The 11700-nt window shown below is 36.5% G+C and overlaps 1 protein-coding gene across 1 annotated transcript; it reads left to right on the forward strand.

Moving 5' to 3' along the window:
* The first annotated feature begins 8634 nt into the window (after positions 1-8634).
* Positions 8635-10782, forward strand: LOC112022322 (uncharacterized). The gene has a single exon (XM_024054886.2). The coding sequence runs from the start codon at positions 8823-8825 to the stop codon at positions 10578-10580; it is 1758 nt and encodes a 585-aa protein (XP_023910654.1). The 5' UTR covers positions 8635-8822; the 3' UTR covers positions 10581-10782.
* Positions 10783-11700: the final 918 nt, after the last annotated feature.

An 11700-nucleotide genomic window follows, 5' to 3' on the forward strand; every position in this document is an offset into this window, starting at 1 on the left:
GATTGAACTTCATTTTCTCATTCATCTTGCACCTCTCATGCATCATTACACCCTCATGCATTATTATCATTGTTCATACTTTCATCTCTTGTCCTCTTTTCTCCTTGACCCCTTTGTCTATTAGTGTCAAAAAGGGGGAGAGTATACTCTAAAGTAGTATACCGGAGAGTGTTGTCATTTCTATATGACTCTTGTGCACATTCTTAGGGAGAGAAATTCCATTTCTCATGCACATTCGTAGGGGGAGAGATATTCCATAGGGGAGATGCATATACCAATGGGGAGAAGACTTTGTTTGGTCAAGTTGCTCACATGTTTCTCGTCATGTTTACTTGATCGTAATTTATTTGTTACATTATACTTGTCCGTTTATTACTTGCTTTACCTTGAGGATTTAATGTATTTTGTGCAAATGTTTCAGGTTACAAGTATATATGTTCCAAGTTCATGACAGCTCCTATGATTCATGACAGGGGAAGTGATATAATAAGGGAAGTACTTTTTACTGTTTGTACCTAGTACCTTTGTAGGTTTTTTAAGGTTAATAGTTTATTTTGTACCCATTGATACTTTTGTAAGCTTTGAGGGTTGTGATTTGCTCTTATGCACTAGTTTGTAGGCTTATATGGTTTGTGCCATGTTTTTGCAAAAACTTTGCATATGCAGCCTTTGTGCTTTGTGTTTTGGTACTTGTTAATGCTTTGCATTACCTTAAGTACAACACTCTTGTGCCCGTGTAGGATTGTTCCTAGATGCATATATGTTTTTATGCATTGGTTGAGTGTTGGACTTGCAAATGATACTCTTCAATTGAGTTTATCATTTTTGCATGTCTGGATGTTCATTCCTTGTATGAATGAACATAGTAATCACTTTTGCTTAGTGACTACTGGTGTTGATCTTGCCATGAATTATTGCTTTTATGCTTATGTTCATTTTTGCTTGATCATGCTTATTTTGCTCCATATGCGTATCAAGTTTTCTGCATACAATGATATTGATATGTTATTGTGTTTCAGGAGTTACTTATTCATATGTTCAAGAGCTTTACAGAATCTTGAATTAGGTGTGAGTGAGTTTTCCAACTGTTCCCAACTCACGTTTAAGTCTAGAGTCTGTTGTAGGGTTTTGTCACGGAATAGCCAAAGGGGGATATTGTAAGGTTGAATTTAATCAATCATTTAATTGGCTTTATTTCGTGACCAATTTGCTTGTAATTTAGCACTTAGCAACCCTGTATTTAGGTGGAAAAATTGTAAGGGTAGTGTGTGAGAAGATGTGAAGAAAAGCTCAAGAGTGTGCAAGAAAAACAGAGGCTCGCGGCTAGGGCTCGCGGGTGGATCGCGACTGGCAAGCCGCGAAATGCTGGCACGTGAGAGGCACACTGGAAAGTTGAAGGGTCGCGCCAGCTGTCATGCTACAGGACAAAAGTTCCAGTCTGGCCAGGCCGTTACGTCGCGACTTGAATTCGCGACTTGGTCAAGCCGCGAGATCAAGTCGCCAACTTGCCCTGTTTGGCAAAAACTGACGTTTTGCATTCCCTTCTCACCCTACTATATATACACCCTTATACCCATCATATTGAGAAAGCTTCTAGAGAGAATTTTGTGAGAGAAAACCCTAAAGAAAAACAAGATTGCCTCATCCCCAATCTTCATCTAAAGAGATTCTACAAATTCCTCTACTCTCTTCCTCTCCATTGTCATACCCTTGAGAGGTTATTTACCAAACTCTTATCTCACCATACCCACGTCTGTGAGAAGGTCCATTTGGTGCTTAGGGAAGCAGTTTGGGAAGGAACCAATATACATTGGTTGATGCTATGGTAAAATAACGGAATCCAGCAAGCTAAAGAAGAAATAGGTTTGGCGTAACCTCGTTGGAGCAAGAAGCTTGGAGGGCTTAGGTACTTGGGTAGATTAGGCTTGGAGGGTCTTCTGCTGTTTATGTATCCCAACTATATTCTTTAGTAGATTTTATCACCGCTTGGAGGGCGGCGGAGAGGTTTTACGCCGAGAACTTCGGTTTCCTCTTCGATAACACATCGTGTGTTGTCCGTGTGTTTGCATCTTTCTTTCCTTTATCTTTGCCTTATATTTCCTGTTGTGAATGTGTTTATATTTGGCTTAGATTGTTTTATCAATTTTGTTATAAGCTTGTTATCATATTCTGCACATTAATTGTTTGATATAAAGCTTGAATTGGTATTTTTGTAATTTGGGGGTCTAAATGTTCAAGGGTGTTTCATACCCATTTTGAACTTTCAAACAGAATAACTATCAGTTAAAACTAATCTTAACATTAGTTTAACTTGTTTTTAGGAGAAAATATTTCTTTTTCTTTTTCTTTTTTTGATACAAAAAGTGTTATATCTTAACGATTTCATTTTAGTACAAACTTTTGGGGATCAAATATATCAATTGAAAATTTGTGAATTAATTAAATTGTAATAAGACAAAACCATAGGGAAATAAAATGTAATTTCACCCATTGTTAAATTCATTGGATAACACAATGCATTAATACTAATGAAACTCTCCCATATAAATTCTTCAATTATCCATTCATAGGATAACGAAATGCATTGATCCTAATCAAACTCAGCAGCATATCCAAACAAGAGTGAAGAACTAACATCTTTTACATAGGGTATAGGATAGATTTAACGGGTAGAGTGTTTGATAAATTACATTAATAAAATGATTTGAATTGGTTATCCCTGTTTGAAAACTAAATTGATAAAGAAAAATTTAGATGTCAGAATTAACAAAAGATGATAGCTGGCTTTGGACAATTCTATTTGTTGGCGGGCTTTAAAAATAGCTGTTTGAGAACCCAAAGACTTAAAGCTTAATCTCAATTCCATCCTGTAAAGTTGTAATTTACAACTATGTTTTATATTGGCTTTATTTCATGACAAAAAATGTTATAATTGCATTAATTTTGTTCCTTATATTTTTTGGGATTTTATTGTATTAAGTTTAGTATTAAGTTGGTGAAGAATCAAGCATGAAATGAAAAATTAGTGCAATTTCGCGATTAACTCGCAAGAAGCTCGTGAGTAAAGGTTCCCACAAAAAGAGCACATGAGAAGCACATGTTAGAAGCTGAAGAGTCATATCAAGCTGTCAGTTTCGCAAGTGTCTCACAAGAAGGGCCAACCCGCGAGATACTCGAGAAACTCTTTATCTGGAGGATTTTAAATGTGACTTTCTTACCCTTCACCCATACTATATATACCCTCATTACCCACAAAAGCAAGAGAGGCTATTTCAAAGAGAAAAACCCTAGATAGGTTTTCTACAACACAACACACCCATCTTTTAGAGAGAGAGAGAGAGCTACTCATCTTTAGTGAAAAATCATTGTAGTCTCTTCTCCTTCCTTCTCTCATTGTCATACCTTGAGAAGAAATTGATACCCAAACACAACCCACGCTTTTTCAAAGTGTAGTAAGTGTTTTGGAGCTTGGGAAGTTTTGGGGATTTGCCAAAAGAAGCCGGTGAGGCTTGACAGATGCAATTGGGCGTATTACGGGATTCGGAAAGCTAGTGAAGACAAAACTCCAAGAAGTCCATTGGTAATAGGAGCTTGGAGGGCTTAAGTACATTGGGTAGACTAGGCTTGGAGAGTCTTTTGTTATTCGTGTATTCTAACTTATTCACTAGTGGATCAATTTTGACTTGGAGGGTCACGAAAAGGTTTTTCGCCGAGTTCTTTGGTTTCCTCTTCGATAACACGTTTTGGTGTTATCTTGTGCTTGCATTTCTCTTCCATTACTCTTGTGCTTTATTTTATATTGTTGATAATAGAGGAATATGGCTTAGGGTAGCGATAACGATTGTTTGCGCTTCTTACTCTTGTTCCGAACTTGATATAAGTTAGAGTAAAAGTTTTTTAGCCGTAATTTTTATTGGGGTCTAAACAAGCTTTTGTGTATTTACACAAATCTGGGCTTTTACATCCTTATAAAGCCCATTTCTTTTTACAACAAGAACATTACTAGTTCCAGCTTTGGAACTTTTGATTGTTGGCGTGCTTCAACGTAGCTTAGAGTACTTGCATCAACTCGTGTAAAATGGCATAAAGGTCAACTTTTGCCTAAACAATCCTAGAAATCATCCACTCCAGCTTATTGAAAAACTACTCTCAATCTCACTGTTACTGTGCTAACCAAAACCAGAAATGAAAAACAGAGACTGAAACAACAATGAACTAAAGAGCTCAACGATTCTTATTATGGAGAAAAATACAATACACTTTCTTACACTACAAATGAATAGATACAAGTATATATAGATATTTCAGAGGTTGAAGAAGAGAGAAGAGCAACAGAATCTTGTAACCGTCTGGCACGTTCCATAACAACCTCTCACACGTGCTTGATTCCTTCAATCCTTCAATAGCTAATATAAACCAAAACGGCACCGTTGAGTTTAATGAGAAACGACACCGTTATGCGTTGGGTGTGTTTTATGTCTGATCACTTTTCCACACGACACCGTTTTGGTTTGAGAACTAGCCGTTGGAACAGTTGCTCCTTCTTCTTCAATCTTCAATTCTGAGCTTGCACTATCACTTATGCATTAATTGTGCAAAATGCATTTTAGTCATAGTACTTGTGCAAACATACATTTGTGCATTTCAGTTTTTTATTCTTCTTGTGTTTTCCAAAAATGAAGGAAGAGAATAAATAGTTGTCGTGGTGTGTTAAGAGAGAGAAATAATTAAAAAAATAAAAAAAAAAAAATATTTAATGAAATATAGGTTAGAAACTTATAATAGATAACCTGATCTGTAAGTTTTTTTAAAAGTGGTTAGATAAAAAAAATTATTGTGCAAAAATAGATATAAATTTGTTAAAGTTCTAAAGATCGGAAGAGAAGTAAGGAAGAAGATCAAAAGAAAGGAAAAGAAGAGCTGAAGACTAAGTCTGGAGATTAACGACAGAAGCAATAGCAAAATGACATGAAAACTGAATAAAGCAACATCTAAATACGCATGGCTTGTGTTCACACGTGCAATAACTAACTTAGCGGAATTAGTTAGTTAGTTCTGCTCTTAGTGTATATAACAGAGTATTTGGTATAGATTCATTTCAATGCAATATACAGATATTTTCCCAAACATCTCTCAAGGTTTCTATTTGAATTTCTGTTAGGATTCCGTTAAAATTTCTACATGAGGTGATGTGAATATTCTTAGCTGTTTGAGAACCCAAAGAAGCAAAGACAGCTTTCAATTCCTTCCTTTAATAACCCAATTTCTCTCACGCTTTGAGTGAAAAACTTTCACAATTAATTAAAACACAGGCTCTTGGGGGAGTTTTCTGATGGAAAGCCAAACGTCTCTGTTTCCATCGCTAATCTTAATTTTTTTCCTCACTTGTACTCTGCTTAATTCCTGTTATGGGGCGACTGATGGTGATCGAAAGGCATGTTTATCTCTCTCATAGGCCTATTAGTATTATTATTCCTTTGTCTTTTTTAATCTGAAAACTCATGGGCCAGCATTGTGATCAAATCAATTCATTGATTTTGCGAGAATCAAAAAATTACTTTTGGCTTAGACTAGGGCTTGTGTTTTCTTTAAATGAGCAAAAGCCTATACAAAAAAGTTCCATACGCTTTAATATTTTATTTTGAGTTTATAGTGATTTGAATCTGAATGTTTTTGTTAGAAACATCAGAAAATATCAATTTATTGAACTACAAGGTTCTTGGCCGTTCCATAACTATGTTGGTGCCTTTTATTTTATTTATATATTTTGCATGACTTAGCAAAATTTTGTGAACACAGGTTTACATTGTGTACATGGGCGATCTACCGAAGGGCAAAATTTCTGCATCATCTATTCATACCAACATTCTACAAGAAGTTGTGGGCAGGTTATTAGTAAAAAAAACATTGACTTTGAATGATAATTGGTACTTTTTTTTATATATAATAATTAGATGATGGGTACTTGGGCAGACGGTTGTGAGCATTAAAATACCATTACTTTAAAATTGGACATGACATATGCCATTTGCTATCATATTACGTTAGACAATAATTATAAATTTAAAATAAAAAATTTTGTGTAATTAAAAAGCAGAAATGCGAATCCAAACGAACACATATGCATTTCTAAAGAGTTCACCAAGCGAAACCATGTACCTAGCTAACTTGTCTAATGGAATGCATTGTACAGTGATGGAGTGAATTCTAAGCTATATAGCTATACGAAGAGCTTCAGTGGGTTTGTGGCTAATCTAACCACTGAGGAGGCACAAAAATTAAAAGGTTGGTAAACTATATGTGATTTTGTAGAGATTGCCATCTATCAAGCGTTCCTTGTTTTAGTGTTCATGAAGTTATATATGAAGAAGAACGAAATCTTGGATTATTTATAGGCATGGAGGGAGTAATGTCCGTGTTCCCTAACGAAAATAAACAACTCCACACGACAAAGTCATGGGACTTCATGGGCTTTCCCAATAATGTGAATAGAACAACTTTTGAGAGCGACATTATCATTGGAATGTTTGACACGGGGATTTGGCCAGAGTCAGAGAGTTTCAATGATCAAGGATTTACTCCATATGCATTACAAGTTTCTGTATACAATGAACTTATTGTGTTGTTGTGTTTCAGGAGTTACTTGTTCTTATGGTTCTAAAGCTTCGCAGATTCTAGAGTTAGGTGTGAGTGAGTTTTCCAACTGTTCCCAACTCACACGTTAAGTCTAGAGTTTGTTTTAGGGTTTTGTCACGGAATAGCCAAAGGGGGAGATTGTAAGGCTGAAAATTATCAACCATCGTGTTGGCTTTACTCCGTGCCAATTTACTTGTAAATTAAGCACTTAGTAACCCTATATTTAGGTGGGATTATTGTAAGGGTAGTGTGTGAAAAGTTGTGAAGAAAAGCTCAAGTATGTGCAAAGAAGCAGAGCTTCGCGGCTAGGACTCGCAGGTGGCTCGCGGCTGCAAGTCGCCAACTCCAGGCACGTGAGATGCATGCAGGGAAGTTGAAGGGTCGTGCCAGCTGTCACACTACAGGACAAAAGTCCCAGGCTGGCCAGGCCGTTACGTCGCGACTTGATTTCGCGACTTGGACAAGCCACGAGACCAAGCCGCCAATTTACCCTGTTTGGCAAAAATATGTCTCTTCGTATTCTTATCTCACCTCACTATATATAGACCCTTATACCCACTAAATATAGAGAACTTCTAGAGAGAATTTTGTGAGAGAAAACCCTAGAGAAAAACAAGATTGCCTCATCCCCAATCTTCATTTAAGAAACTCTACAAATTCCTCTACTCTCTTCCTCTCCATTGTCATACCCTTGAAAGGTCTTTTACCAAATCCTTATCTCACCACACCCACATCTGTGAAAAGGTATATTTGGTGTTGAGGGAAGCAGTTTGGAAGGAACCAATATACATTGGTTGATGCTATGGTCAAGTAGCGGAATCCGGGAAGCTAAAGAAGAAATAGGTTTGGCGTAACCTCGTTGGAGCAAGAAGCTTGGAGGGCTTAGGTACCTGGGTAGATTAGGCTTGGAGGGTCTTCTGCTATTCATGTATCCCAACTACATTCTTTAGTGGATTTTATCACCGCTTGGAGGGCGGTGGAGAGGTTTTACGCTGAGGACTTCGGTTTCCTCTTCAATAACACATCGTGTGTTATCCGTGGGTTTGCATCATTCTTCCCTTTATCTTTGCCTTATATTTACTGCTGTGGATGTGTTTATATTTGGCTTAGATTGTCTATCAATTCTGTTATTGGCTTATTATCATGTTCCGCATATAAATTGTTTAATATATCGCTTGAATTGGTATTTTTATAATTTGGGGTCTAAACGTTCAAAGGTGTTTCATACCCATTTTGAACTTTCAGTTATTCTCTTGCAGGTCTCAGACTCATTCACATCAGATTCCATCTGGACGAACCTATCGACTAACGAATTTGGCTTCATCAGAAGTCATATGCCTCTTATTCAAAACCAAATTCAATGCCAAGTTTTGGAATATAATTGGTACCCAAAATTTGACCATCATCATTGTTTTCTTCTTCCATGTAGCTATTAAATATAAATCAAAATGTACAAGAAGTGTGAATTATCACTAAAAAAACGAAAATAAATGAATGAATGATGGCAAAACTTATATTAACTTATATTAATTTTGATGTATTTATTGATAATCACTTTGTCTATATGTTTGTAGTGAAAATTTATTTTAACTAATACGTTATTAATCCAACTTGAGTAATTTTTTTGGGGCTTCATATACATTTATTTTAGCTCAAATAGTGTTTTGTATGATAAAAAGTTTGTAATTTAATTGATTGACACTGCTTAAAATATTTATAATATTTAAAGTTTAAAACTCCCTTTGTCATCCTAATTATTAATTTAATTTTAGTTTTCTAAAATAATGTTATGTATAAACAATTGTGATTGTTGTGGAATCCACAGTCGGCTTTTAATCTAGTCAAAAGACAATATTTGAATTCTTAAGAGCGTTTGAAATTCAAATTATTCATTGTCGATCTTCAAATTAAATAGATGAATCATGATATGAGATCAGGCCGTTGCACTGTGGAACCCACAAAGCCTAACGTAACAGTCTAAAGTGATAAAAGCAATTATTTCCTTTCAAACACACCTAAGCTAAACTGGAATCTCCCCTGCTCGCCACAGGTGCTCCTCTTCTCTCTCTCTCTCTCTCTCTCTCTCTCCCAAATCCCAATATCCCATCTCACCAGAAAACGTACAAATTAACACAGACATACCCTTCTCTCTCTTTCAGTTCCACTTTCTTTCCAAACTGAAAACAATGATGTCTGAAGTGAAACAACAACCGCTAGCAATCGATGTAGATTTGCCAGAAGAATGTTGGGAACTCATATTCTCTCTCCTCGACCACCACCGTCACTTCGAATCACTCTCTTTGGTCTCCAAGCACTTTCTTGTTATCACTAATCAACTCCGAACTACCCTCACTGTCTCCGACCAAACGACTCCCTTCCTTCCTCGACTTCTCCGAAGATTCCGACATCTCAAAAACTTAGACTTCTGCGGGTTCCATGGAGACCTCGAAAGCATTCTTTGTCTGATCGCCAAGTCCAAATTGGACCTCGAAGCTCTGAATATTTCGAACCAGAAGAATCTTCACTTAAATGGGCTGCATGTATTGGGTTCAAATATGAAGAATTTGACGAGCTTGACTTGCTCCAAGGTCTCTTTTTTGCAGGACATTCATCTATCTGTTATAGCAGCGTCATTTCCACGTCTTGAAGAGCTCGATATTAGCTATCCTGAGCACAAAAACATCTTTTCCTCAATTGGGTCAGATGATTCAGGAACATTTTCGGGGCCTGTGACAGATTTAGGAGTTTCAGAATTGTCATCGAGGCTCAATAATCTGATCAAGATCGACCTTTCAGGTAATCAGTTCATTACTGATAAGTCAGTCATCCACTTGTCATCTAGGTGTGTCTTACTTAGAGAAATCGCGGTCCGAGACTGTGCTTTCATAACCCAAAATGCTATTGCTTTCACAATTAGCCATAGTCCTGGATTGAAGTCCATTGCGGTAAATGAAATTGGGTTTCCGTCTGTGGATGATGTTTTCAAAGAGTCATTTCTACATGCAAAGGTTTTAAGTGATCTTGATTTGTCAAGCTCATTTGTCTCAGATGAACTGCTTAACTCAATTGTAGAAGCGTGTCTTCCATTAAATAAACTCATTCTTGCTCGTTGCCATGGTTTCACGTTTGCTGGATTATTATTGCTATTGAGTAAATACCATTCTCTTAGCTTGATAAGTGTTGAAGGAGTGAATTTCCTCACTGATCAGAACATAAATGAATTGTCAAAGTTTTTTTCTAAGTTAACCTCAATAAACCTCGGCTTTTGTTCTAAACTGACCAATTCGACTTTCTTTACCCTCACAAGAAATTGTCCTCTGTTGAATGAGATCAATATGGCGAGGACAAACCTAGGCGAAGAAGAATTTCCAACAAAATTTGTGGTGAACCCTCAAGTTAAGTTTCTAAATTTGGCTCAAAATGGCAAATTGAGCAACGAAAGTATCAAAAGGTTTGTGGCCATCTGCCCCAATTTACAGGTGCTCAATTTAAGCTCTTGTAGGGGTATCACAGAAGAAGGCTTTGAAGAGATTTTTAAGAGATGCAGTGAGATTAGGCACTTAGAGATAAATTATTTTAGTGCGATTACGGATTTTGCAATAGACTCTGAAGTTTCCAAATTGGAGAAATTGAGCGCAAAAGGATCAGGGGTTAATGATGAAGCTTTGGCAATGGTCGGAAAGAGAAGTTGCAGGCTATTGAATTTGGATCTGGAAGGCTGCTTGAATGTGACGGAAAAAGGGGTGAAAGAAGTGGTGAAGAACTCTAGAGGATTGAGGGAGATAAATTTGAAGTGGTGTGACAATGTGAATATTGATATTGTTGCTTGGATGGTGATTACGAGGCCATCCCTGAGAAAAATAATCCCACCATGTGGTTTTGTTCCTACGGAAAGCCAAATGAAACTTTTCTTGAGTCATGGCTGTTGTGTTTGTGAGGGCTAGCATTTTGAAAGAACATGGAAAGTCTCTTTTGGATCTTTCTAGCTCTGTTTTAGTTACTTGTGGACAAAATTATTTGAAAATAAGGATTGTAGTAAATTTAATTTTTTTTTCTTTATTTGTAAATTGTAATTTTAAATTTATATATGTAGCCACTCATTTCTGTATCCAATGATCAATGTAAGAAAGGCTGTTAAGTATTTCACTGCTGTTAATGTTATGGATTTTACACAAGGTCTCTGTTACAAGTATTCTTCTATCCAAAGAGGAATATAGTACTCTAATGGAGAACTAGTCTTTCTCGTTCAGTAAAAGTGTTAGCCTATGACTAATTATACAAATTCAGCCACTTTATTTACTAGATTAGTTACCTATATATGTAGGTTTCTTATATAAAGAACAACCCTGCAGGTTGTCTTGCTAATTGCTTCAGAGTTCAGACAGGAGCAGAAATATAAGTTTATATGAAGGAACACAAATTCATTCAAAAGCTACCTACAGCCTATAAAAAAAAAAAAAAAAAAATGTCCGAGGCTGCTTATTCCATCTTAGTACATCTAACAAAGAAATTTGACCTGAGATAGCAATAAATAGGGGTGAAACTCTTCAGAATTGAGTGCATTAATGAGAAAGATTTTCTAAACCCAAGAGTGGAAGAGAAGGTATAACCGAGTAATAGAATTTGTTGACCTGGACACAGTTGGGACAGAAGAAAGTTGTCTAAAACCTTTTGACACTAAAACAACTCTGAAATAACTCAACATTCACTTTGATGGCAGGGGAGTGCAGAAAAAGTATGGTGGGGGAATAAAAATGAATGGCCATCTCAGCGGAAATTAAGAATGCATGCAGTGTTAAAAATGTTAATATGGAAATAAGCGCGGAGAATACCACCAACCTGTGAACAGTGAAGCTTTTTTGGGGTCTTTTGTGGGATTGCGATTTGTCCAAATTCGATTAGACTTCCTCGATGACCGGATTTAGTTTGAGGAGTTGAATTAGCAGACTGTTATTGCTTTCTCTGGGAGCATGCTCCCCACCCCTCTGTGAGAGGAAATGAATATTTGGTGAACATTAACATCCATTAATATTTGAGCAATGTATTCCCTTAAAAAGATAGATT

Source organism: Quercus suber, unplaced genomic scaffold (assembly GCF_002906115.3).
Source record: "Quercus suber isolate HL8 unplaced genomic scaffold, Cork oak 2.0 scaffold_763, whole genome shotgun sequence".
NCBI lineage: Eukaryota > Viridiplantae > Streptophyta > Magnoliopsida > Fagales > Fagaceae > Quercus > Quercus suber.